Source organism: Antedon bifida, chromosome 9 (assembly GCF_963402885.1).
Source record: "Antedon bifida chromosome 9, ecAntBifi1.1, whole genome shotgun sequence".
Taxonomy (NCBI): Eukaryota; Metazoa; Echinodermata; class Crinoidea; order Comatulida; family Antedonidae; genus Antedon; species Antedon bifida.
The window spans coordinates 5,937,503-5,965,444 of record NC_136234.1 but is presented as its reverse complement, the minus strand read 5'-3'; the positions used below and the strand labels follow the sequence as shown (position 1 = coordinate 5,965,444).

At 33.9% G+C, this 27,942-nt stretch overlaps 4 protein-coding genes across 7 annotated transcripts; 2 read left to right on the top strand and 2 right to left on the bottom strand.

Annotated features, from left to right (window-relative positions):
* Nucleotides 1-116: 116 nt before the first annotated feature.
* LOC144852023 (uncharacterized) lies at nt 117-3,039 on the bottom strand. 2 transcript variants are annotated; one of them, XM_078709699.1, is made up of 4 exons: nt 2,880-3,039; nt 1,971-2,439; nt 1,573-1,680; nt 117-1,418 (listed from the first exon to the last, which is right to left on the bottom strand). In XM_078709699.1, exons 1-4 carry the CDS (start codon nt 2,906-2,908, stop codon nt 1,257-1,259), a joined length of 768 nt encoding a protein of 255 aa, XP_078565825.1. In that variant the 5' UTR covers nt 2,909-3,039; the 3' UTR covers nt 117-1,256. The 2 variants fall into 2 exon arrangements, with proteins under 2 accessions (XP_078565825.1, XP_078565826.1); XM_078709700.1 differs by having other exon boundaries at nt 2,856-3,035.
* A 2,691-nt stretch (nt 3,040-5,730) lies between these two features.
* LOC144852118 (protein FosB-like) lies at nt 5,731-12,253 on the bottom strand. Of its 3 annotated transcripts, XM_078709835.1 has the most exons (5): nt 12,140-12,253; nt 8,535-8,677; nt 7,630-7,977; nt 6,718-6,825; nt 5,731-6,563 (listed from the first exon to the last, which is right to left on the bottom strand). In XM_078709835.1, exons 2-5 carry the CDS (start codon nt 8,640-8,642, stop codon nt 6,183-6,185), a joined length of 945 nt encoding a protein of 314 aa, XP_078565961.1. In that variant the 5' UTR covers nt 8,643-8,677; nt 12,140-12,253; the 3' UTR covers nt 5,731-6,182. The 3 variants fall into 3 exon arrangements, with proteins under 3 accessions (XP_078565961.1, XP_078565963.1, XP_078565962.1); XM_078709837.1 differs by lacking the exons at nt 8,535-8,677; nt 12,140-12,253 and adding an exon at nt 8,203-8,468; XM_078709836.1 differs by lacking the exons at nt 8,535-8,677; nt 12,140-12,253 and adding an exon at nt 8,059-8,168.
* LOC144852121 (lysocardiolipin acyltransferase 1-like) lies at nt 11,021-27,291 on the top strand. Its single transcript, XM_078709841.1, has 7 exons — nt 11,021-11,142; nt 23,588-23,804; nt 24,029-24,038; nt 24,201-24,389; nt 24,757-24,888; nt 25,318-25,449; nt 25,914-27,291. Exons 2-7 carry the CDS (start codon nt 23,631-23,633, stop codon nt 26,450-26,452), a joined length of 1,176 nt encoding a protein of 391 aa, XP_078565967.1. The 5' UTR covers nt 11,021-11,142; nt 23,588-23,630; the 3' UTR covers nt 26,453-27,291.
* LOC144851730 (G-protein coupled receptor moody-like) lies at nt 20,620-22,473 on the top strand. Its single transcript, XM_078709326.1, has one exon. The coding sequence runs from the start codon at nt 21,209-21,211 to the stop codon at nt 22,382-22,384; it is 1,176 nt and encodes a 391-aa protein (XP_078565452.1). The 5' UTR covers nt 20,620-21,208; the 3' UTR covers nt 22,385-22,473.
* Nucleotides 27,292-27,942: the final 651 nt, after the last annotated feature.

The following is a 27,942-nucleotide window of genomic DNA, read 5'->3' as shown; positions in this document are numbered from 1 at the left end:
AAAATACAAAAGAAATACTGTAAAAATGAATACATAAAATACGACAGGATCATTGAATTGAAATTACACACTTTGAGTGACTTAAGCATTTTGGTAATACTGAGGTAGTTTGTTTGTTTGTTTCTGACCGAGTTCCACCCACTCCCTATACCCTTCTTTAATAAATTGTCCCTTCATTTTCACAAAAATTATAATACTAAATTGGAGCGGTGTTATTTAATATCACCATAACAATACGTGTAATATATTTGGGACAAATTTACTCGTCTTGGTCGTAAAGCTTGGTTTACACTTGGACGCGACTCCCACTTGCGTTGCGCGTACGTCGTTTCGTTGCGTCCAAGTGGGAACCAAGCTTAGAAAGTACATGATATTATGAAAGACTATGGAACAAAAAGAATACTACACAATGAATACAATTACAAATCATACATAGCACATTAATAGGTTATATACATTATGGACGTCGCGTATTGGTCAACGTAATTTGCTCATCAAAGCTTGGTTTCCATTAGACGCAACGCAACAACGTACGCGCAATGAAAGTATGCTGACCAATCACAAGCGTCAGTTGGGATGATCCCCGCGTTGTGATTGGTCAGATTTATTATTACGGTTGGCTTACGTCCTAAGTGGGAACCAAGCTTTATTATATCATGGAGGCATGATTGCCAGTGACTCATCTCAACGTGCAATCTAGCATGTTAACATCTTAAGTACATTGAAAAGCATAAGGCTGACTGCAGCAGCTAATAACGGAACTTACAAATACATTTAAATACCTGTTAGTTCGTTTAGGAATACCCCATGGTCTGAGCATGGAGGTATACAATTATAGTATTTAACATTAATAATTATATTAACATCTAATTGTATACCTCCACGGTCTGAGCATGTCTCCAACATTTCAAACCTGAATTCTGCTTAGAAGGAAGGTTTAAAAGCCTATCATATACTTTACTTAGAACTAAACTTAAGAAACATCGATTGGTTGTGGTATAGGAATTATAGGTATGGCATATTATATATTTATACAACTTAATTAAGTAGGGTTGTCTTCGATTGTCTGCATTTCCTTAGCAGTCGATCAACAGGAAGAGACGTCAATAGGAAAGTCATTATTAATAGAGTTTTGTAACATTTATCTAGCTAGCAGTACAGTCCAGTTTGTATACGTTACAATATATGCTCTATACTTCGTTCTTTGACATCAATCAACGCATTGAAAACACTGCGAGAAGAGAAAGTTTAGCAGTTCATTTAGAAGTATTGCACAAAACAAGCGTGCCATCTTGGTTCAGAATGGTGCATGTCGGGATATGGTCTTGCAACAAGGATAGCAAATGTTCTTTCTCAGAACGTAAACAGGTTAAATCTGTCTTCAGTCGTTTTTGTTGTTCGTCCAACTCATCAATTTTCTGAGGAAAGATAAAATTGTTTATTTTTAATTTGCTGTGAACACTAACTTTACTTATTTTACGCCTTATAAGGCATTCTCCTTCTTTCTAAATACCCTGAATCCTTCTATTAAATTCTCCTAAATTCGTAGGCCTTCATTTTTAATTTTATTACCTCAGATAAAAGTACCGATCTGTCCCTCTTTTTCTGTCGACATTTTGCTGCGGCGAGTTTGTTGCGCATGCGTCGGTCATTGCGTTTAGCCATCTCTTCTTCCGTCAACTATTCGAGAAAAAAATAAATTATTATATTATTTCAATTTACTGTACTTTACCAAGCGACAAAGCAAACATGTATTTTGCTCGATTGCTTTATATGACCAAAGATAAATGCATTACTTCATAAAGTAGGCCTTTATTTATTTATGATTAATAACATCATCATCAATGACAACATTAATACTGCGTACATAATAATAGTATAATATAGCCACTTGTCATTGATAATAAGTACTGCATCAATATTTATTGATATCAAAATATATAGTGTAATAATTAATAATGTATGCATACCTTATCTTCCCTCATTTTCCATTCTTCAACTGTTAGTGTTTCCTGGCCCTTAGCAAGCCGTTGTGACTGAATTTTCCACTTTAATTCTTCTTTTATCAAAGGTAACAAATCAAAATTAAAGATTTCACCATTTTTGTCCAGTTCTAAATTGTTTGGGTCAAAATCTGTATCTTGACTGGATGTCAATGAACAAGGGGTCATCTCTCCGTCCACTATTGAACCCGTAATGTCCGAACTTGGACTGGTCATCTGAGCTTCTATATTTGATTCCCCAAGTTGTCTTGAGATTATCTCTAATTGTTTTGTTGTTGATACGCCCTCTGGGAGTATTAGTACATTTGTGGAGGAATCAAATGAGACAAGACTGGCGTTTGGATCAAGGTCCATGACCACGGAAAATTGAATATCATCATTTTTAGTATTGGAAACTGGTGAAGAAACCAACGATCGTTTAGTTTGAAGTCCCATCCTAAAAAATAAATGAATATAGTTTAGTACTTTAGTTTAATATAGTGTAAGTTTATTCACAAATACATCGTTAATGTTTATTTTTTAGTTTAATATTTGACACAAAAAAATGTTATACTGCAGGCCTACAATAATAATAGAAAGATTGAGGCATTCAAAATTTCCCGCCAATTAGGCCAGTATAGCAGTATGACTACATCGCATAGATAAACAGATCGGTTGCCTTTAGGCCTATAATCTTATGTAATCTATATCTATTTATCTTATTAAATCTATATTTAATAGCATCATTACTACAACCCATCATGGAGGGATCCATACTGCAGCCAACTCCACCAGGGGTCAAAATGTAGGCCTAGATCATGTAATATATTTATTAAAAACATAATTTTTGACAAAAGTAATACAATAGTTTACCTTGTAAAACGTGTTGCTCCTTACCTATCAGACGATGTATGAATATTGGTCATCGCATACTATTTTTCGCAATCCAAATATAACCCTCGAATCAAGTCTGAACTTGATGGTTAAAATCCTTCAGTCATCGAATTGTGAAAGGCTATAGTAAGGCCTAACAACGGTATGGACCGTAAATATTGATATCCAATCAGATAATGTTGTTATTTTGCACGCGAGGCTCCTAATATATACCGATAATCTATATTTAGATTATACGTAATCCGCAATTCATTGTACGCATGCGTATTGTTTGATGACAAGTAATCTGCCACGTGTGATTAGCCAATCAGATTGCAGTGTACTGTAGTTTATTCGTTGTTTGGGAAGTGACGTATATTGCACAATATTAGGAAATACTACTGAGTCTGCGCTCTTCGATTCTTGTTCAATAGAGGTGTTTAACAAAAATATTTCTTTATTGTTATCGTGTTTGTTGATGTGTGATATTAAATAAAACTATTTTTACTATATTGTTTTGGAAAAATATTGGGTAAGAAAATATGAAAATAAAACATTTATAGGTTTATTTTAAGGGACTCAAGCAGCAAAGCGCCTCCAATGACTCAGCCCGGTTTGTACGCTTATTTTATTTTGGAAATAGTGTAGGCTTTTTAGTATATGTGTAGGAAGATAATTGGGGGAGTTTAGTTTCATTTTGGAGGTCTATTTTTTTTTTAATCGCCGGACAAAAACAAAATCACAAAGTAGCCTACTGACGTCACTATAGAACATCGCGTAATTAAGAGACTAGCAAATGAATTACTACTATTGTGAAAGACTATTGATAAATATTAAATTACGTTACAATTAAACTACGATGGTGTCACTAATTTTTTTTTTTTTTTTGGTAAGACACTTTTTGCATAACAAAATTATTGTTGTTGAGGCTGAATATTTTTATAGGTGTTTTAATTTTAATTGTAAGGTTATAATTATCAATTGGTTTTGTATTCAAAATATTAAATTTTATTTTTAGAACGCACCAATTTATTTTGCGCCACTTTAGAAAATAACTTCGATATTATATATCAATGCATGTCTGTACTCGAATCGTGCTTGAATAATAGTGTTTGCCGCCCTCTACATTCTAACAGGAAGGTCAATATTTAACACGTATCGCGACATCAGATCAGCTCATTACAAACAATTTCAATTAAAGATTGTAAATATTCGTATAGGAAAAATTGAATTATTTTAATTCTATTAATAGGTTATAAACTTAATAATAATGTGAGTTTCAGACCCACTCAGGAATGAGTCATGTACCCACAAAATTTCCACTGCGGTACGGTAGAATGCATCGTAACACCCACCTGACAATAATAAACCGTAGGCCTAATTACTTAATAATGTATTTTCAATTATTTACAGGTAATGGAATAGTACAGTACCTTCTGCAAATATTTATTTGTTATGAATAATATGTATTTAATGAGTATATATCCAAACCATTACATTTATTACGTGATTTTAATATCTCAAAATTCTGATTACAACCAATTATAGAGCCGCTTCTTTGGGACACATCCCTTTTCATGGACAGCTAGCTCTATTACAGGAAATTTCCACATGAAACGAGCTTGTGAAAACTTAAGGAAATGGCCCTGCCTTAATGGGGATTCTACTGTATCTTTCTGTATTAACTTTGTAACTTTCCATCCATTAGTAAGTAACCAAAAAAGACAAACACGTTCATTACTTTTCCTCAAAAAGGACTGAGACATTTATTTTCCCTCTTGCATGTACAGATCTGGTATTAACTTTTTATACAAGAAATGGCCTTTGACCAAGCAATAACCTTGCTACATAATTCCGGTAGTTACAATCCAATCGTATACAACCAAATTCTTTGATATAGTCAATGCTATCAATGCAGAAGTAAAAGTCTGTTTTTAACAGTTAATTTAGTAAAATTGTAATATTTTACTAATTATCTTAAAATTGTAAAATATTCTACCAAAAAGTACTTACTTAATGATTTATAAAAAGAATTACAATATTTGACTACAAATTTGCATAAGAATAACAGACTGAAATCAATAATTTAGGTGTAGGAGATAAATTAATAAATATAATGATTAGATTAGACAATGATTTTGATAATGATAGAATCAACAGTTTCTTACATAAAAAAGTTTTTTGGATCAATTTTTAAATAATCTTTGGCTACCTACCAATTTAAGGCAAAATAGGACCTCAATCAGCACAGTAATCTCACAAACATTTAGAACACTAAACATTATAAAAAGGCAGTGGTTTTTATAAGGCTACAACCTGATTTAAAAACAAATCAAGTAAAAATTCATTTTATTCATCAATTTATAATAAATATGACTGATTAAACGAAAATAAATAAAGAGTTTATACTACATATATTAAATATCATGATCTCATCATTTTAAATTGTGTATAATATTAAAGAAATGACCAATCAACCACTATCATATTCCGATTGGCTAATAGTCTTATGACAATGATGTAATATCTATTTTTAGCAACAAGTCTTAATCTCAGCAATTTGAGATGAGTTTTTCTGGCAATACCGATGAATTTAAAAGAAACGTCAAGATGAATAACTGTGAATCACATTTCCTACTTAAAAACTATTCAAGGTTGACAAGAGAATAAATTATTATTTGAAAGCACATCGAATAAAACACCAAATATCAAGCCTTTTTACAAACATACATTTTAAACTACACCTAACAATCCAACTTTTCATAAAATACTTTTTAACCATGCTTTAAATCATATTTTTATCGTAGCATACACTCCAAATATTGCACATGCAAAAAAACAAAACCAAAAACATCCTTTCAAATGTTTTTAAATAAAATAAAATATTATTAACACACACATTTATATTCACAAATTTCTTGGCAGATATTGATCTAGCAGTTATTATACCCGTAAGATCCCTATAGCCTAAATTACACTACATTTCATGTGCAATATTTTTTTTAATAATTATCGCTAAGAAAGTACAGTGTAGTAAGTGTTTGCCCCAGAAATCAATCTATCTATCATAGATGACAAAATCTACCAGTATTAAATAAAAATACTGTGCAACCAATAGTTCAGAAAAACCTATTATAAAGTGTTCGTAATCAGTTGAATTGTTCTGTGATTTGAAAAAGTTCACAAATTTATCCGACATCTGTTTGCACTTGAAAGGTTTTAAACACGCTAGGCTGTAAAGCTGGGTCTGACATACTCGGCTGTATAGCCAGGGTCCTGACACGCTAGGCTAGGCAGGGTCCTGATACGCTAGGCCTACAGTTAGACCTATAACTGAAGCAGAGTTCTGCTTGACTCTGGACTTGACATTGACACCTCACTGCTGCTACCCCCAGACTCGATTTTTATCATTTCAGATCCGCACGACGGGCTAATGACGCCATTACTGATGGTCTTGGTGGCGCAGGTCTCGCTGAAGCTGAATACGGAGGCTGTAGGCGTCACAATCTCTGTTGTTGGAGTTTCCAGGCTGCTCGTGGTGATGGTGCGGGTTGTTGGCGTGGGGTTCGGTTCATCTTCCATGGGCTTATGTATCTTGCACATGGCACGGTGTGCCTCCAAGATAAATTCTAACTGCTCTTTTTGTTGTTGTAGTTTTGAAATCTCCTGTTCCAGTGTAGCATTACTTTCTTCCCATTCTTCAGTTTCCTGTCAAATTTAAACAAATAATTATTGTTAACATTTTTAACATAGAGAGAGAGATTATCAACATGTTAAGCTTGTTTTTCGATTTAGATTTAGGTCTATAATATTTATTTATTTACAGTTTTAATATACATCAACTAGTGGTCATATCATTTACCTGTACTAAGTAATTAGTGTGGTCTACTCTTCTCTGCCTACACTTTGCGGCAGCTACCTTGTTTCTTTCTCTGCGAACCTTTCTTTTGTCTCGCTCGTCTTTCGATAACTAAAAAAAAGATAAACAAGAAAAATAATCAATTTGATCTTTTAAACAGACCTTATGAACACAACAACACAAAGTGTACAACAACAACAATACACACTTTGGGAAAAGGCAATTATTTCTTTAACAAAGAACTTCCTATATGGTCGTTCTTTTATGCACACAACAATATCAAGTGGCTTATATTGTTTGAATATTAATTTTCTTTCTTTACAAAGCACACACTATCTGGTCAAGGCTAGTGAACAACTTGAATACTATTATCTTACGACGGAACATGTTATATATCTTGCGGGTAGGAAAATAAACTGTAAAAACAATGGCTATACAGTGTGTGTACAATAACAACTAAGTGTTTTGCTTAAAAAACAGTATTATTTCAAAATGAAAGAACCTCTCTGAATCTTTGAACCTCATTGTTCTAACAGAAAAAGACGTATTTAATATAAATTATTGAAGGGGGAGCGTTGTTAACATTATGTTCCTGTTTGTCTGTTAATGATCTCTGCGATCTTTGGTTCACGGGATATGACTCAAATTTCAGTCTTGACAAACGGAAAGCTGTTGGCCAATCTAATTTGGAAATTTATCAAAAAAGGTTTCAAACTTATTTTCAAAATTTACTAAATATTTATATTTTTACTATAAATTCCATAATTTGATTTGAAAAAAATATGTAGTTGGACATTTGAAAATAAAAATTTATATCAAGCAGTCTATTATGTATCAGGCACAAACGGGTGACTTTTTAGTAATTTAGATGCTCCAGTTTTTGTGAATAATAAAGTACATAAAATAAATACGTACATCTTCATCTCTTATCCTTCTTCTCGTGTTCGACGGCGAATGGCGGAGAAGTTCAATATCTCCGGCTGTCACTGCAAACGATTTATTTGCCGATCGTCTTCCGTGCATTTGGCCTCGAGCGGTCACAATATGGGGCGTGACTGTAGATTGAAGATGACCGTTTGTTGTGGTGATAGCAGGAGGTACAAACCCTCCATGAATTTCGTGAGGTGAAAGACCCCAATGGCCCATCGATGTGGCAGTGATGACAGACGTTGGAATTGCATTCTGGGTAGTCGGTGGGGTGGTATGTGTTGACGCTGTAGAAAAGGTGGATATATCCATTAAATCTTCTGAAGCAGTATAATCCTAAAGAAAAAGAAATAAAAATTAGAATTAATGTTAATAAATATTAAATATTGTTATACTTTTTTGAGTAAAAAGACTTACCATTTCAACTTTTACAACTTTTGCTAGTGGAGAATACATTCCCTTATACATAAGACACCATCAGATATAAAGTCCAAAATTATAGGATAAACACTAAGAAGTATACCACTTCTAAGTAACTAAGTAGCCTATTTAGTTGCCTACCAATTACTGCATTAACTTAGGCTGTGACTTTTTACTTAGTCAGAGAACGACATCTTCCTGTACATCACAGAGTGAGAACCAACCGCTGGCAATTAACTACTGGAAGCGGGCGGTAGCCAAACGAAATGTATTACAAAATTCTAAATCCTGATTATGCCATATCAAAATCTCCTTCCGTTTGCACTTTCACTTCCATAAAAGAACCCCCAGTGTCCGGAAACCGCACACTGTGAAGGTCATTGACGTGAAAACTCGGTATTCCACGAAACCCGGTAACAATAACATTCGTTTTAAGTACGATTTCTAAGCTAAGTTCTGTAGTAGATACTTACTTCAGCAGAAGTTGTAACGACGCCATTCGCCATTGTGGTAAGTGTATGTTCAACGTTATGCGGCATTCCGAAGATTTCAGTTGGCGATATTGTTGTCTGTGGATACATGTGTGTTCACAAAAACTTGCTTCCGATGTTTTTTCCTGTAGTAATCAAAGAAATTTCCGTTTAAAGGGATTCCTCTTTATGTTTGATTCTGACGATGACTCACTCAATAACTGAGTGTACCCCAACCGCCATTTTAATATATATATTCTTGCTTTCTTCCAGTCAGCCAATCGAGTCGTCTTTGCTAATAAGCTAAAAATAGATGTAAATCGTAATGATTGGATTGCTCCATTATTAGGTAGGGCAACCTAGAACAACCTAGAACGTTTTAAATAATCAAACATACACAATAATAGAAAAAATGTAAACTCATTCAAATCATTGAATACAAAACAAATATAATACATTTTTAAGAAAGAATATTTTTCAATTGATATAATCTTCATAATAATATTATGTATAGCAACGAATTTTAACTTGGACTGTACGATTGTTTCAATTATCGACCCTGAACAAAGCGATTGACGTCAGCAATGTCCTACGTCACACTATTCTCCGTATGTTGATATCACATATATGGGCATGAATGAACTTCTTGAAAGAGGGTAGCAACGGGTGTTAATGTGCTTAGCAACAATAATATTTATAAAATAATATACCTGAAAATTCTAGAAATTAAGGATATTTTATATAACAATTAAGTAAGGCCTAATAAATTTTACTTAAAGTGATACAAATATTGGCTTATTTTTCAGTTTATTATGCCACGAAATAATTACTGTAATTCACATCATGGATTGTGTTTAATATATTATTTGTATGTCTTTCGTAACTTTATAAAAAAATATTTGTGTTGGTCTATGTTAGAACATGGGGGTAATTAATGTTTTACCTGCTTCATGGTTAGTATCACGATTCCTACAGTAAATATCACAAGATAGCCATTTTCATATCTCTCAAGGCCATATAAAATGTCAATACTGTACAGTACAACAGTATAGCACGGCATGCCTGCAGCTTTTACGTGGGAGGGACAGCGTACAAGGTCAGCGTATGAGAAAACAAAACACGAACACGTTAGGTAATACCGTAAACGTGCTTCTGTTTGTGAATCAAAATGACGTTAAAATGCAATTTAAGATTACAGATAACCATATTATAGGTATTCTCAAACGAGCTTGAATCTTGAGCAATTGATTGATAAATCGAGCATTGATGTCGATGAAGGTATTTCGCTTACGATTGAAAAGTGTGGCACACATTTTGTTATTGAAGCGGTGTGGCTTCTGCTTACAAGAGTTGTACTAAAGTTTATATTTACTAAGTTGCTTGAAAATAAAAATGAATAGGCCTAGACAACTCTGTGTTGTGTTGGCAGGTAAATACCATCTAAGCACGGGCGCAGGTTAATATTAGAATAGGTGAAATTCTCGGCGCAATTTTTAAAAACGTTTTTATGTGATTCATGTGCTTTAAAAAGGACTAACTTTTAACCTAATTCACGTGGATATACATATTTGTCTATTAAACATGCATGTACTGCAAAAATAAACTTTGACAACGATTCTATTTCCGGACCTGGGTCGCGTGACACCAAACTCGTTGAGACCGCTCTTAGCAGGATAATGTTTACTTTCCGACGGAACAATAGTCGATATTAAGTGACGTCACTGTCACTGAACAAAGTTTACACTGTAAACCAATGAAGCGATATACATTCTACGTCAAAATCAAAATCACAATATGTATTTGTATAGATCTCTTATTTCTCTAGATTTAAAGGGTACAAAAGGATAAGCCCACGTGATCAATGACGCGCTCGGGTGAATATAAAGAGGACTATCGTAAATACTACAATAATAATAATATGACGTTTGTTCTATATGCATAATAATGCATTGTTTAAACCAGGGAGTTGTCATTTATTTATCTAATTACAACTATTTGACATATGATATAAAATGTTATATTAATAATTGGGAAATAATTTAGATGTCATGGTTATTTTTATTATCAATAATGTGACAATAATTTGCCGTTTTATTGTCATGGCGATGGTGACGTTTAACAAATAACTATAAAATAAGTTTTATTTATTTATTAAATACCATATAGGTAGGCCTACCAATTGGATGAATGTCGGGGTATTTTTTTCAATTTAAAAAAAATTCTTTCATAATGATTATGTGCTCAGCAGGGAAGACTTAGATTTTAAATAACCAAAAACATTGCAAAAAAAATTTGTTAACTTTAGATCTTTATCAACATATCTAAAAGATGTAGGACTACTACCGGTAAAATTAAATATGGTAATTTCTCTTTCCGATCTTCGATTTAGTAGGCCTACACCAATCATCAATGACATATTTTGAACAATAATTTTCAATTATCCATATATGAAAAATGAACGATAGCATTATTAAATTATACATTGCACAAATCGGGAAAGGCTGTCACGTGATCATAATAAGACAAGGAAATAAACACATACTATGATTTATATTTGTTCATACATAACTTGCTGCAGCCCGTATTAGGTTGATGAGACCAGCATTGAGTGGTACGTATACTTCACTTTGATTTTATTAGAATACAAATTTGCTTTTCATTACAGTTCCGCTTTGAGTTTGGTAAAGGTGCAAAGTGCCGTTAAATTGTATATCCAGGGAGTGCATATCCCTGGTATATCTAGGTGTCTGTAGCTATATAAGAATGTAGCTATATAAGAAAAATAGCCGCCACTGAAAATATACTGATACTAGGAGTCATAGATAGCCATTGTTTAAATTTCTTGTCAACGTAATTGATATATTCACCAACATTTTAGTCCGGTAGTTTTTACGAATAAACTGTGTTTGCGATAGCAGTATTCCTGAGGTCGTACAGTATTATTTCACCGTTTTACTTCCGTGTATCCTACCCTGGATGCGGTTAGATAGAAATACATAGTGGCCTAACAACAATGCCTAACTATTGATAGGCCTAGTTTCTTCCAAACAACAACTAAAATCTTTATCGCCTCCTCCAGGCACTCTATCTAGGAGACAGCATTAGCACCGCCCCCATCTGTGTTCCGGTTTGTCCAAAAACGATTAGCAGAACGTTTATTTGCTTCTTACTCTAAACTATAAATCATATGTACTGCACTGTAACGACGAGACAAAGAAATGTACATTTCAAATGATTACATTACCACGCTCCATTAAACCCATCCCCCATCTTCCCCCACCCCTTCCATGTACCGTGTGAATGGTAACTCGAAAAAAAAAAATACAGTATGCGCAATCCCTGACCAAATCAATTTCTAGACTATAGAGATACTCGACTGTACGTAAGAAACTCTTGTGTAACTAAATTCTATTTCCTAACGTTAATTTTATAGTCCACCGCGCATGTTCAACATTTATAATAAATGTATTACTACTATTGTGTGTAGCCTATGTCTAGTAGGCTTGTACTACCGTATATCATTGGTATATGGTTGTAATTAAAATCAAGCGCTAACTATACACGCTAGTTTTTAGCAATTAGTTATCTACTAAACACACTAAACTTACCTCTTGGTTCTGTCCCCTTTTTGAAATGTGTAAATTTACTATATGAAATGTGTTTTATATTTGCGAAACGCCCACAAATAAAGAGCACTCGGCAGCCCCTCCCGGAGAACAAAACAAAAGATACGCATCAATGATTTCAATCTGTATGAGTCATCCTGAGTAGGCAGAAAGGGAATCCCTATAATCAATAGAGCGGATCAATATTTTGTTCGCGCCGCGGCAACTATGTTGTTTTGATGATGTAATAGCAAACAATAATACACTATCACACATTTAAGGAAATGCTTTCGAACAGTTAATGAATTCATTGTCATAAAATATATAATTGTCAACATTGTATGACCATGGAGCTATTTTATAGCTCCATGGTATGACTCAAACTTAGCTAAAATAAATTACCGAAAATGGTAAAAAACTGAATCCTACCGTCATTTAAAAAGTAAAACCGTCTGCTACCGACCGCGCCTTGTCTACTGCATGATTTGCGATTTTTACTTTCCGGTAGGCTACCTAAAATATCTTTTCGATCCTGGACATAATATACTGCACATTCCAAAAACAACATTATCCAAAAATCATGTTTTCGTTGACAGAATATATAATCCTAAAAGTAAAACTAAATTTCCGATAGGTTCTCTCTTTCTTTGATGCGATGTGACCTCCATGCTGGGTACGTATGCTCGAATGGAATGTTAAGCATAGGCAAACCCGAGGTATGAGGGGAAACCCTTGTGTGAAAGATGACTCATTAAGTCTACCATCAAATGTATGGTATGTGGGTGTATCCCTTCGGCGTTCCATAGGATTAAATATAGACCATAGCACTCGTATAAATAGCGACCATTTACCTGGGCAACCTACACACGTGACAAAACGTTTTATTTTAATATTAGGCCTACTTTTGATTTTAAAAAAAAACCGATTACCACATCAACTAACTAGTCAGTAACTTGGAAAATGCCTGCTGGAAATTTGAATATACAGTATTATAAATATGACGATATTTTACTTTGATCACACCGATTACTGAGCACGTGTGATAATACGAAAAGGATGAGTATAGGGGCCTACAGGTAGACCTTTACAGCTTGGTAACCACTTAACAAAACGCAAGGACACGTAAGCGCAACGCTAGTCGTAATTTGACCAATCACTAACGATGGGTTATTTAAATTGTCGCCTGCCATTGGTCAACTGGTCATATACCATGGTCTTGTGGAATTTCTCGCTAGAGGACATTGCACTTTGTGTGACTAACGATGACTAGTACAATTTCATTAAGAAATTTAAAAAAAAACACGAATAACTAAATCCGGTTCGACGATCTACCTCGTCAATGTTTACATTATAATTTGTTCTTAGAGCTATGCTCATTATTATGTAATTACTGTGTACAGTGCGCATGGCAATCTAGAAATGAGTATGCGCGTGGATAAGATTTCATCTCGAGCGCGCGAACTTAAAACAAAACACGAATAACTAAATCCGGTTCAACGATCTACCTCGTCAATGTTTACATTATAATTTGTTCTTGACGTTATGTTCATTAATAATGTAGTTTACTATGCACACAATGCGCATGGCAATCTACCAATTGAGTACCGGTATGCGCGCGGCTGATACGACGTCATCTCGACGCGCGCGAACTTAAATTTTTTTAAATAAAATGTGTAATATATATATAAGAAAGAAAAATAACGTAGAATTAGGCCTATACAGATTTATTTTGTATTTATGAAGGACCACAATGCAAAACCGATTTTAACTGATTGTGTAATCCCGTATAAAGATGTTGATAAATAAAAATAAAGATAAATAAATATCAAAATAATTCTAAAAACTATCGAATACCTACAATTAAAAAAAAAATATGCTCATAACCCTACCTGTTAATCCACTTGCACTTCATGCAAGTTTATTGCAAGTTTTTTACGATGTTATGATTTGTTTATACTGTTGAATTCACGTGACTTTTGATAGCCTATCACAAATTCGGCTGTCAGCATTGAGCGGATGGTGCATTATCAAAAATAGAATATGAGTGTTAATATTGTCTCGTGACTTGTTTTAATTATTTCTTTTGAATTTAGTATTTTTAGTGTAGTTATCATCGACATGTGTTTTCTACGTAACTTGTTTATTGTGATCCATGGAGTTACGCACTAATTATTTACAAGATACTTCTGAGAATTGGCTAATGATTCGGAAAATTGTATGCGCGCTATTATGGAACGCCTCCTCTGCCTTCAGTTCACAATGGTCATGCAGTACACACCAATGGTCATACAGTACACACCAATCGTCATGCAGTACACACCAAACATCATGCAGTACACACCAATCGTCATGCAGTACACACCAAACATCATGCAGTACACACCAATCGTCATGCAGTACACACCAATGGTCATGCAGTACAGTGCAGATTGGTGTGTACTGCATGACCATTGGTGTGTACTGCATGACCATTGGTGTGTACTGCATGACGATTGGTGTGTACTGCGTGATAAATGTGAACTGAAGGCAGAGGAGGCGTTCCATACGCTATTGCCTATAAGGTATCGTACCCTCGATCCAAGTTCATGAATAAAACACAAGCTGTTAATTCTCTTTATAAGAAACAATAATAAATAATCAACTTAACCTATTTATTTACATGGAAGTCCTAATACTTTTTTTAACTTTATTTATTATCGTCTTTTTTTAGGAATGGTTAGTTTCTGCACCAAGCGCACCAAACAAAACACAAAAAAAACCTTTCCTTATTTTCACACATTTGGCGTAGATAACAAAAATATAACCATTCACACACAAACACTAATTCACACATGACTATGATGATCCTTTGAATTGAATTGTTAAGGTATAGTGTGAACACGGACAAAAACAACCTTTCCTTATTTTCACACATGGGGGTTGAAAAAAAAAATATAACCTTTCACATACAAACAAAAACTAATTCACACATGACTGTGAATTGAATTGTTAAGGAATGTGAACACGGACAAAAAAAAACAACCTTTGCATAATTTTCACACATTGGGGGTTTCACACACAAGCACAAACTAAGCAACAAACAAACACTAAAACAACAAACAAAAATTAATTCACATGTGACTGTGATGATCGTTTTATTGTTAAGGAATGTGAACACGGACGTCATAAACATTATAATAAATGACGTTACGTTTTTAGTGACCGAACCCGGATGTACATGACCGTTCGTTCACACACCAACAGGATGTATTATTGCCAAGGTTGTTTTTTTTTTCGATATTACCAGCACATTTTAATAAATTAAACCGATTAATTAAAAGTATGAAACGGTCTATTCCCCGATCGACAATATCTGAGGATCAGTTAATAAAGGGGAACACTATAGGGACCAGGTACGAAATTAAACAAACATCATTATTGAGAACATTTTCTGATATTTCTTTGCAGCGCCATGACCGTTGGCGCTATATAAGTCGATTGATTGATTGATTGATTGATCGGGCCGAAGACGATCGATTTTAAGACATAAGCATATGTTTTACGGGCGATTTTAAAGCGATTTTGATTGGTACTTTGGGATTGGCTTAAAGCTCAGGTACAGTCATGAATTTTAAATATAATATCTGGTTAATTGTACTTAAATCAAATATTTGTAACAGAAATCAAGACGAAAAAACATGAATTTCCCTTAATATGGTCAAATACAAATGTTTTCAGTAGTTAGGTAGTTTAACCTAATGTAATAACATGTCTGGTGACTCCCTAGAAGGTGAAAAAAGATGGTGGATATACGGTGGATAATTTTTGCTATAGCATGAAAATAAAAATCTAAAGTTGAATAAAAATACCAGATATATAAAATTCAAGTTATATTACCTATATTTAGTCATCTGGTAACATTTTTTACCACACCGTTTATTTTTTATAGCTTTTTAAAATGCCGCTCTATTTACCAAATTTGTGTACAAAAGAATAGAGATTTTACTGTGTAATTTGAACTATCCCCCCCCCCCCCCCCCCACTGATAAGAAAGTGCTTATTTTCAACAAGCTCGTGTAAACACAAATAAAATCCCAAAAATTATGAAAAATAGGGGAAACTATAGATCGATAATTATTGGAATGTATGATCAATAGAAATTTTTTGCCCGCACCTGGCCTTTAAGTTCAGTTTGTTATTTCTGGGCCCAATCACTGAGCCTGATCGTCCGTGGCCCAGATCGGCTAGTAGTATAAACTTAGGGTTAAGTTTAAAGATGTATTGTCCCTTTGACTAATTCCAAAAAAATAAAAAATAAAAGATTTCGAAAAAAGGTGGGTCATTTTAAAGTATCATAATAGTTATTAACTATCACCAAAAATTTTTATACATACAGAGGATTTTTTTGTTAAAAAAATAACTTTGACTTCCAGTCAAAGTTTTCGATCAAAACATATCCCATAATGAAACGCGCTTGTTTGGCTACTCTGTATGCATAAACATAAAACTTCCTCACGATCTGTGTGAAAATACCGTGACGAGTTGTAAACAATCCTAATTAGCATATGCATAATGCGTACTCGTGGTTTAAAATCTTTGTTTACTTTCGCTCGCGACGATTTTCCAGACGAAATGTAATCAAACTAATTTACCTGTTAATTATGTAAACTTTTTGTTTTTGGCTCAAATTTTCGACTTAAAGTGAATAACTTTAATATTACTTTGATATGGCCAATTTAAATTTAGAATATTTTGACCTTCATTTTGGTGTGTTTCAAGGGACAATACATCTTTAATATACTATATAATAGATGATTTGATTTGAATTTATCAGGAAAAATACATACAATGTGATAACATAAATTACTGACATTACAAATAAATACATTTATAAAAGATTTTCCAGGATAGCCCAAAAAGCTTATTAGCTTATTTCCATTGGGATCCTTTTATAATTTAAAATAAAAAATATAAACGGGAAAGTTTTGCATTAAACACATAAATATAACAACACAATAATATATAAACACATTAGGCAATGAACATTAATATATATATATATACACAACAACAATAATATATTATACAACAACTATAATATAATAATATATATATATAGATGTTGATGAAATAAAACGTATCAAAGGGGATAGAATTGTATGAATGAATTGGGTGGGATGAATCGGCAACTCCTAAGAGTCCAAGGACGCGTGGGTGTTGAACACAAATCAGGTCACTTTTACGCAATATGATATAATCAAAAGAATTAAAATTACTTTTAATTGATGGTATATGAGAATAGGTTGGATTATCAAATTGCACGTTCAAATACCGGAAGAGGATATTGAAGAATTTATTTTTTATTCATTTAGTAGCGTACTTAAATCATAATTGGTAGAATTACTTGCCGTAGGCTGCGCATTTCTATACCCATTGATGTAGTAATGTACCGTATTCATTTTCAGCATAATAGCACGGAAGGAGTAAATTACAAGACGGGCAAAATCGCACGTTCTTATTTTACCGAAAAGTGAGGTTGCAAAAAATGCAAGTGAAATATATTTCCGGTATTCCGCTTATTTCTATTTATGTGTTATATTTAATAATGCTTCAAGCATAACTTGCCGTAGGGGTAGGCACGTTGTACTGCCGTATTGAAAGAAAGACGAAAATAGTAAATATTTCGAAGATGTAATATTTCAAAAATGTATTAATATTTCATTTCCAGTTATTTCTTTCAAATATAATTAACATTTGACCAAAAAAGTATTAGAATAAATGATTAAAATACTTTTGATTTGAAAAAAAACCATTTTTTTAATATTTTCAAATGCGCTCACAATAAAGCGTTTACTTTGTGATGTTTTGTATTTTTCTTTAATTTCTTTGAATCAATCAAATCAATAAATAGGCCTAATGCGAGAATCACGAGCTATGTTCCTATTCTTTTTTGACAGATACGTACAATGTAAAATAGATTCTCATGGTTTATCAAAGTTTTTTTAGGGCCCGTTTTAGGGTTTATGAAACTGGTATCACATGAAACACATGGGATGCCGTATCACGGAATGTGCCTATGACAATAAATAATGCGAGAATCACGATCTATGTTCCTATCCTTTTTTGACAGATACGTACAATGTAAAATAGATTCTCATGGTTTATCAAAGTTTTTTTAGGGCCCGTTTTAGGGTTTATGAAACTGGTATCACATGAAACACATGGGATGCCGTATCACGGAATGTGCCTATGATAATAATGGTGATCCAAATTTAAATACGGAACATTACCGAGAATCGGCTGATTTGATCTATGTGAAAATTAAAGTACATAGGCCTACGAACTTACCCTAAATGAAGGTGATGCGTGTGCAGTAAAGCAGATAATGATGTATCGCCTTTACAACTGTAACCCTACTTTCAACCAGTTAATGATTTAAATGATCCACTTATTACTTCCAATAGTTCCTTTTGTAGGACAAAGGAATTGTTTTTTTAAAGACATAAGGAAATCAATTATATCCTGTGTGTGTGTAATTGGCTTTGAATTCATATCCCAATAACAAACCAACAAACAGTATTGTACGGTAGGATATGATGTAGAAATTAGAATATTGTTGTTGGTTTTTGCAGTAAAATAATAATTAATACAGTAGTATATAACACATTCAAAGCGTTTCCTCTTCTCTTTGAAAGTTCTTCGCAATATCATAACCTTACGTGGATCGGAAGGAATTACTAAGCAGCTTCAGGCCTATTACCAATATATTTTTGTTGTTACTTTGGTTGTTGTTTTCTTTAGGTATAAAGGACCGCTTTTATGCCATTGTCTGAGCTTGGAAGCCTTACAATCCTTTGTGAAAATTCGAACACTATTTTGTTTTATGCATAAAACAGCTCAATGATCCTCATTAGTTTATTTACCCTTTCATTGTGTTTTATTAATCCCAAATCAGACGGTTATAACGATATCCTTATATGGAAATATCCGAGCAACGATCTCATTAAGACACGTGATTAATTAATTGTTAGGCCTATAAGAATAAAGTGTTACTTATGGTACGCGTTTCTCGTCCAAATCTTGGCATTGAACCCTTACTCTGAAGAATTGATACATCGGTGAGGTGATGCAGTTTTTACCACACTATCAAACTAGTTTGACAAAAAAGTGTGATGTGCCCAATGGTAGTAATATGTCCGAATATGGTAGTGATATGACATCATCATCATGTCATTTGTCACATAAAGTTTGATAGTGTAGACAGAGCTTAATAATATTATAATAATGTTATATTTTTAATATCATCTAAAGTGGCAACGCCGGGCTGAACCTAATCACGAACGAAGAAAAACATCGACCCCATCAGCAAATAGAGGCTATAGCACATTATTAATTCTCATGTGATCAGCTGTTTACTAATAACGGATACTTATCCATAATTGATTACAGGACAAACAAAAAATCAATTCTGCGGTCAAATATTTACCATCAGAAATGATTTACATACCGGTAAGGCTTAACCGATTCATTTAGATAGGTTCTTGTTGATATAAAGTTTGCGGTACACCATATTAGTTCTGAAAAAATCTGTTGAGTTTCTCGACGTTTCTATCAATATTCTGTGATCGTCCTCGGAGGAGTGAGAATGTACACTTTCTATCTAATTTATTTTCCCCTTTTTCATCCTGTTGGAAACGTTTTGAAAAAGCATGGGGGTGTACGTTACGCGTAACTTGCCCTTAAATGGTCAACACCTGTTTTCGTTCTAAAATCCTTAAATGGTCACACAAAGAACATAGGCCTATATAGGGTAAAATTACCCTTCCGTTTATGAATATACCGTATATGATATTAGAGAGTCCTTATGGTCATAAAAAGAACATAGGCCTATATAGGGTAAAATTAGCCTTCTGTTTATGAATATTCCGTATATGGTATTAGAGAGTCCTTATATGGTCATAAAAAAAAACATAGGCCTATATAGGGTAAAATTACCGTACCCTTCCGTTTTATGAATACTGTATATGGTATTAGATATTGTGTAGATATTCCAGATAATATTCAATCATTGCTTAATGATCAGTTCTAAAAATAGGGGATCCAAGTCACGCTATTGTGACAATCAGATTAACTCATTTCACATGATTAAGAGATTGGAGACAATTTGTACAGGACTGGAGTGGTAATGGCTTTTTCGGTGACTGAAACTTAATTTGATCTGCTGTGCGAAGTTGTCAACACTTTGAAAGGATTAAAATTGTTCTTAATTTAACAACTCCCTGATATAATGAAACAACAATGATTCGAACATTAGCGCTCACTCACACAGGATGGGTGCCGTACCAGTAGACCAATGTCAATGAAATGTGTTTCATAACGGTACCATGACTTTCCATATACCAATAGGGCAGAATCACAATATCTGCTTGGCGTAACTGATATCAGGGGAATGTGATTTCGGAATGTTGTTTTTACTTAGGCCTATATTAATTAACTTCCATCATCATGTTCAAAATCATGTTATACAACATTTTACGCCGACGTCCTTGAGTTGCTACCGTCAGCTGCAAAAACCTGTAGTTAAACAATGTCATGAAAAGCATTATCGATCAGCACAATCACTGTACAAATGATTGTGTTTATATGTACCCGGGCAACCTCTATACGTCACAATAGCTTTAGTATCAGGATTGTTTATTTTGTTCATTCTTCGACCGCCACGATATCGACTGAATGCTTGATCTATGTGGTCGACTAATTGGTGTTTGACAGTGGCTTGTCAATTTCTTGGCTTAATTAAGGCTTAAATACGTAGTGTGGACAGTCGTGCCGTTGCTTGATATTAGAACTGGTATTTATATTGTGACAAAATAGTACAGAAGCGTTCGAAGAATTAAGATTTACTTGCAGTTTGTAACAAAATGGTTATTCTCGACGTCATCAAGATGCAACGCGTGTGACGCACAACGTTAAACGCATTGGTGTTTAGTTGTGACGTGTTTGCACTGTAACTAATAGACATTTACTTTTTTTAGCGAATTTGTTTACAGTACTTTAGGCCTATTTGTGTCAGTTTTGAAAGTTAAAAGCTCCATGGCGATCGCTTTCGGATTAGCCGCTTTGCTCATCTTTCTTGTGGATTTTGTTGGCAACATTCTTGTTTTCAACACATTTTTACGGACACCTAAACTCTCAACATTGACGCTGAAATATTTAATTTTTAATATCATCTTTGCAAATATTTTAGCTGGTGTTGTTTGCATATTCCCGGATGCACTTTTTGCTCTGATAGGTTCGGCAGACACCTGGGCTTTGAATGAATCGATTTGTACGACCACTGCGTTTATTTACGCGTTTTCCTCGTATCTCTGTTCGCACACTATAGTGACTATTGCCATCGAGCGTTACGTGCGCATACGTCACCCCGTTCACTATGATAAGATATTTGGAAGGTGTGTGACATTGGTGTGCATTGCTGGACTGTGGTTCTACTCTTTCGTGTTAGCCTTGCTACCCATAATCACATGGGGAGAGTATGGTTTCTCTGCCGCAGAGCATCGATGTAGTCCCACCGTAGAAGGGTGGCAGAAACACCCTAGTCACTTATCGTTCACGATTACTATGGGCATATGCTTTCCATTTTTGTTATCGTGTGCGTTGTTTATTCTGAGCATCCTTCACGTGCGCAAGATTCGACAAATGACGGAAGGTGAACGAGAAGAATCGTACGGCGACAAGTTACGGCGCGCACAGAACAAAGTGAGGCGCGAAATACGCGACACGTCAAGTCTCATTGACAAGAAAAAGAAACGAACTAAAAAGAAAACCAAAAAGAAGAAGAAGAGTAAAAACAAAGAGGAAGATCACCATGAGTTAGCCTCGAATGCTTCGGCATCCTCGTCGTCGTCGTCGTCATCATCGTCGTCGTCGTCATCATCATCCTCGTCGTCCTCCGACAACGAAGACGTGCCAACAGGCCATGAGAAATACAGACTAGCCCGTCGTGTGAGACGTCAACAACGATACAGACCTCTCGAGACAACCTGGATGAGAACATTTCTTATAATAACTCTACTATTTATGATTCTCTGCCTCCCCTATATTATTGTGAAGTACAACATTATATACCAGAATGGGGATATTTCAGACAACATTCTCGCGGTTGCTGTTATCATAGCATTCACAATGCATACAATAAATCCTATTGTTTATTTGACCAATAAGTACTACAGAAACGCTTTTACTAACACTTTAAAACGTAAAAAGTAATGTAAAACAGGTCATTCTCATATATTATGAACTATCTCTCAACGCATGGTGGCGCTTGTCACAGATAATAAAAGATGCAGTGAACATTTTCTATTTTATACAATTTATTGTCTTCTTTGTTTTATATAAATGTATATAGTTTACGTTTAGTTATTTATAAAAGCAATTTGAAAATCAATATATTTAACTTCCAGTTCAGTGGACTGCAATAATTTAGTAGGCCTATATTTCTGTTTGTCATAATTTCCTTGTTCAAATATCATAGGCCTAATCGGGCAAAAACACCATCCAAAATAGCAAACTCTTTTAAATCTTTGTGAATTATTATTAGTGCTTAATGTGTTTAAAAATACTTTTGCTATCATTTTTGTACATGTGCCTTTGTGTCGCAAGATTCATTCCTAGTAGGCTATAAGTTGTGCAATTACATTTAACCTCAAATACCTGGTACTAAGCTCTTCCTGGTATGTGAACATTGAATACTACTGATGAAATATTCGTGGTTTTCCATAATTTTTGGAATTAGTGATTTCAAAGTGAAAACCTAAACTTTGGTATATTAAATTAAAAATATTCATAAAGAATGTTACTAAGATGTTACACTCTCTGTCTCTGGCAGAGAGTTACATTTTTAAAGAGCGCCCTCTGTTGGTAGACCCATCTTGTAAAAAAAAAACACTAAAAAAAGTACAACACGTATTTTGTGGTATTTTGATTTGATTATATGTTTTAGCTCAAATTATGCAAGCAAGCGGTTGTAAGTGATGATGCATTATTAGATTTGTTTAAGCAGTTTGTTTGTGTAGTTTTATACAGCTCTTCCTAGATAGAAGAAGCCCTGCTAGAACTCCCTCCACTAGGCCTAGTAGCCTAGCTAGACCTAGCTAGCTAGAGAGAGGCCTTTTTAACTTTTATTTGTATGCCGGCTAGTAGTAGTACGCCTTCCTCTTAATAGCAGTCAGGCTAGGTCTCCATCTAGGCCTCCTACTAGAGTCTAGGCCTATAACTTACTGTCTGTATTGATAAATACCTTGCATTAACTATTGTGCACATCGTTTAAATTATGCATAATATAAATACTAAACTCATGACCAGAAGTAGGTTTTGATGGGTAATTTGTGGATTTATTGTTATTGTTAATCAATGTCAGTTAATGTATTTATTATGACACGGTACACCTTCTTAAATTTCTTTTTTTTTTAGATTTATACTCATAACAATAATAGCTGTGAAGCAATTAACAAGAATGAAAGAACAAGGAACAGCAGCAGGGGTGTTCTATTTAATGTTCCTCTTTTTATCAGCCTCATTTGGTAGTGTCTTTATGATGGGACCTTTTCTGCCATTGATGGTGTTACACCCGTCTTTGTACAGACAAATGAATGACATCTTAATGGCAATGTGGTTGAGTTTACCAGTGGTAAGTCCACAGTTATTAATAAATCATTATGTATATTGTTATGAAATAATGAATGTGGTTTGTAATGCTTTTTCTGAGGTTTGCATCATTTCATAAAGTATCATGAATAAAGTGATATAAATACCTTATTAATCATTTATTAAATGGCCCAACCCTATGACTTTCTGTCTATTATTTTGTTTATTATTTGCATATTAATTATCTAATTTTTTTCTTTTTTACAGGCTTTACTAGGTAAGTATACATATTATTACACGCTTTTGTATTTAGTCACTACTTTCACCACAATACTAGTGTGAGCTAAATTGAAACTGGTTGGAAGAACAAAACTAAGCATTATCAACATTCAGATAAGGAAGTTATGCAATAAAATGATTCAAATAACTTTCATTTTAGAATTGGTTCATAAGGTAAAATTCTTTTCGACTGGTGATAGGATAAGACCAAAAGAGAAGTGTGTGATCATAATGAATCATCGCACCAGATTAGACTGGATGTTCTTCTGGCAGTGCCTCTTTCATCAGTCATCTCTTCGTCATGAAAAGATCATTTTGAAGGCTGGATTGAAAAATGTTCCAGGACCTGGTAAAATATTTGTATTTTATCCATCCATTATCAAAGCATCAACTTCAATTGTTAATTTTGTTAGCAACTTTAAACATGAAAAATAAAGATTAACAAAATCAGACTTTCAATAGATTATTTTGTAGTTTTAATAAAGGTAATCACTTCCGTAGAAAAAAAACAGAACAAAATTAATGTTTTCACTTAAAATGACATAATTAATGGTTAAATTCAACCAAAAACCCATTTTTTAGGTAAATATATATTTTTTTTAATCCAATTTTTTGCCAAAGTGGTAACTAACATGGCAGCTGTATGAAGTAGAACACATCACAGCATTGGTACTTGAATTCATTTTGTTAACAATTTTATTTAAACGTTTTTTTAGGATGGGCAATGCAAGTGGCAGGATATATCTTCTTATCTCGTGTCTGGGAGAAAGATGAAGCCATATTAGAAGAATCCTTAGACTATTTCCATCGACTTCAGTATGAACATCAGATATTGCTGTTTCCTGAAGGTAAAAATGAAAGTGGAGCTGTAGCTTGGTAGTTAATATGTTTGCCTTCCAATCCCAAGGTCCGGGGTTCAATCCTGACCTAGTGCCAGGATTGTAACTCACAACTCTTTCAACTCCACTCCCTAAGCGTCAAATGAGACTTTGTTTATAAGCATGGTAAATTACAAAATAGTTTATCCATCCTGTAATTGGCGAGTTTGTGCTCGTATGAAATTTAAAAAATCCAAATAATTTGATTGGAGAAAACGCAGTAGCATTTGGTATTCAACCAGATCTGGAAGTACTTACTAAGGAAGGGTACTTAACCCATGCTTTCTAGAGGCTTAGGTGCTGCTGCTTGGACTCAACCCCTTGAGCTCAACACTAGGATTTGAACCAAACACCCTGGGATTTGTAAGCAAGTAATTAAATCCATTTTTTTTTCATCAGGTACTGATTTTTGTAAAGATTCAAAGCCTGCCAGTGATCGATACGCCAAGAAAAATGATCTTGAAATCTATGAGTACGTTCTTCATCCACGTACGACGGGCTTTAAGTACATTCTGCAGAATCTTATAAAAAGTAAGTAACCACTAGAGTAGAGCCCCTCCTTTGAGACAGCACTATTCATGGGACACTTTCCTGGAAAATAAACAAAGGGAAATATTTTTTTAAAGACTACAGTTGACTCATATATCAAGGGGACACCCCTATTCAGGAGGCACAATAATGTGTCCTCTTACTAGAGTTGTCAATTATATAGCAATTCAATATGGAGCAACTTCGAATACATGAAATGCTGTACAAAATGTTTAATTTTCATATTAAGAAACATGCTTAACAATAAAAAAAAAAACATATAAAGCTCTGTCTACACTATCAAACTAGTTTGAAAAAAAAAGTATGATGTCCCCAAATATGGTACTGATATGCCCAAATATGGCGGTGATATGACATCATGACCATATATGGGCACATCATATTTTGTTGTCGCATAAAGTTTGATAGCATAGACAGAGCTTAAGCAATGTTTTAACATATTTTAGACAATATGGTTGATGCAGTTTATGACATAAGTCTTGGCTATCCCGACGGAATTCCAACTAAAGGAGAGATGGATATTGTACATGGGAGATTCCCAGGAGAAGTACATTTCAACATCCGACGTCATCCGATCGCTTCTTTACCAAAAACAGAGGAAGGCATTCAAAATTGGTGCCTTCAACGCTGGAAAGAAAAAGAGGAAACACTTAGAAAGTTTTACGAGGAAGATAAAAAATTTGTTGATAATGAAAAAAGTGCATTAGGAGGTGAATCACCAGCTGGTGACTCCTCTCTGGTGAATTCACCTGCAGTACATTCAGATGACAGACAATTAAATATCTTGTATCTTTACTTAGCAGTATTATACTGGTTGGTGTTTCTACTAACGTCAACCTACTTACTTTATATGTACGTGTTAGCACGATTGTTTTTCGCGGTAGTGTGTGTGTTTTACATCGTTCAGGGCTCGTTCAGAGGTGGTATTGATCACCTTATTGTAGGCCGTCTCAAGAGCTACTTGCACAAAACAAAATCAAATTGATTGTCGTAATTCAGTCCTTCAGTAGTAGCTACATAATCTGTAGACATTCCATCCTTAACTTACCAAATTAGCTATAATAACAAATTCATGTTTATTATATAGGTTTTGTAAATGCTTTAAAAAGAAATAATTGTGGCTAGATGGATGCAAGATTTTAACCCAGCTTCCTGCAATTTTAACGTTAGCGCACAACCCGCTGGTTGGTAGAACTGCTTAACCAAATACTTTTTTGATTGTTGTGATACTGTAGTTGTTTCTTTCATCTGGCCTCGCGCCTCCATTTTAAAATAAAGATTTTATTATTACAGTATTATTATTATTATTATTTGGCAATTTTTAACAATGTCTGAAATATTGTACTTACATCTATAAATTAGTGTACAGTTACTAATATTGTTGTACCTTTATAAATTAATTTATAGTTTATATTAGGTCACTATAGATAAATTAGTGTACAGTTACTATTTTGTGTTGTACCTCTATAGTTTTATAAGCAGTAATTTTAATTGTCAAAAATCAGTATTATTTGTAATGAATTTGGTGGGTTTTATATTTATTTTTTTTTTACATTTAGGGTAGTTTTTAAGCTTATTTAATTTAAAGAATCTGTCATTTAGTGTTGGCACTCTAGGCCATTATAGACTTGGTTCAGCCTGAAATTTTTTTTTTAAATATTTAATTATATTTGCTTCAATACATTATACTTTTTGTATATATTAGCAGGGATATTAGCAATAATTATGAATTTTAACCGCATTCAATTGTGTTGATATGTTTATATTGAAAGGTTTGTGCTTTTAAAAAATTGGTATTCGCAATAAAAAATTGATTATTAAATATTGTAGGCTTTTATGTAGAGTATTTAAAAATTCTGTATTACCTGTATTTGACATATCCCAGTTTTATTATGACTCTGATTGGTATCAGAGCCATATATAGAGAGAGTTACGACTTTGCGTTCACGGATTTTAGAAAGTCACGTGGTGTGCACGCCGGCCATGTTTGTGTCCAATGCCTATGGAGCGTATGGAGTCGAGTCATTTGCTTAAAAAATGTATAACATTCACAAGGCTTTAAATATCGAATTTAATATCAAAATAATATCAATTTGTTTAAAGGTTTTTGTTAAGATAATAACGAAATCATAAAGTTACTGCGAACATGATTTTAAACAACAAAATGTAAAAACAATGCATTACTATAGAGAATCGCTGTACAAACTAAACGCGTAGAGCGTGCATGGAGCGCACAACCAGAGCCGTTCCGAAATTGCTATTTTTGTTGTTTTAAATCATGTTCGCAGTAACTTTATAATTTTTTTATTATTTTAACAAAAACCTTTAATCAAATTGATTGTTTTGATATTAAATTCGATAATTAAAGCCTTTTGAACGTTATACATTTTCAAAACAAAAGACTCAACTCCATACGCTACATAGGAATAGTTGGACACAAACACGGCTTCTAATCCATTCAATGACGTAACTCTC

What these genes read in the sequence shown, in the direction of transcription:
- LOC144852023 (XM_078709699.1), bottom strand. Translation starts at nt 2,908, where the DNA reads ATGACCAATATTCATACATCGTCTGATAG. An exon ending in GGAAAATGAGGGAAGATAAG is followed by an intron (nt 1,681 to 1,970) that starts GTATGCATACAT and finishes TTTCTCGAATAG; the next exon opens with TTGACGGAAGAAGAGATGGC. An exon ending in GATCGGTACTTTTATCTGAG is followed by an intron (nt 1,419 to 1,572) that starts GTAATAAAATTA and finishes ATCTTTCCTCAG; the next exon opens with AAAATTGATGAGTTGGACGA.
- LOC144852118 (XM_078709835.1), bottom strand. Translation starts at nt 8,642, where the DNA reads ATGTATCCACAGACAACAATATCGCCAACTGAAATCTTCGGAATGCCG. An exon ending in GAAGGATAAGAGATGAAGAT is followed by an intron (nt 6,826 to 7,629) that starts GTACGTATTTAT and finishes TCTTTTTTTTAG; the next exon opens with TTATCGAAAGACGAGCGAGA. An exon ending in ACACTAATTACTTAGTACAG is followed by an intron (nt 6,564 to 6,717) that starts GTAAATGATATG and finishes TAAATTTGACAG; the next exon opens with GAAACTGAAGAATGGGAAGA.
- LOC144851730 (XM_078709326.1), top strand. Translation starts at nt 21,209, where the DNA reads ATGGCGATCGCTTTCGGATTAGCCGCTTTGCTCATCTTTCTTGTGGAT.
- LOC144852121 (XM_078709841.1), top strand. Translation starts at nt 23,631, where the DNA reads ATGAAAGAACAAGGAACAGCAGCAGGGGTGTTCTATTTAATGTTCCTC. An exon ending in GAAAAATGTTCCAGGACCTG is followed by an intron (nt 24,390 to 24,756) that starts GTAAAATATTTG and finishes ACGTTTTTTTAG; the next exon opens with GATGGGCAATGCAAGTGGCA. An exon ending in GATATTGCTGTTTCCTGAAG is followed by an intron (nt 24,889 to 25,317) that starts GTAAAAATGAAA and finishes TTTTTTCATCAG; the next exon opens with GTACTGATTTTTGTAAAGAT.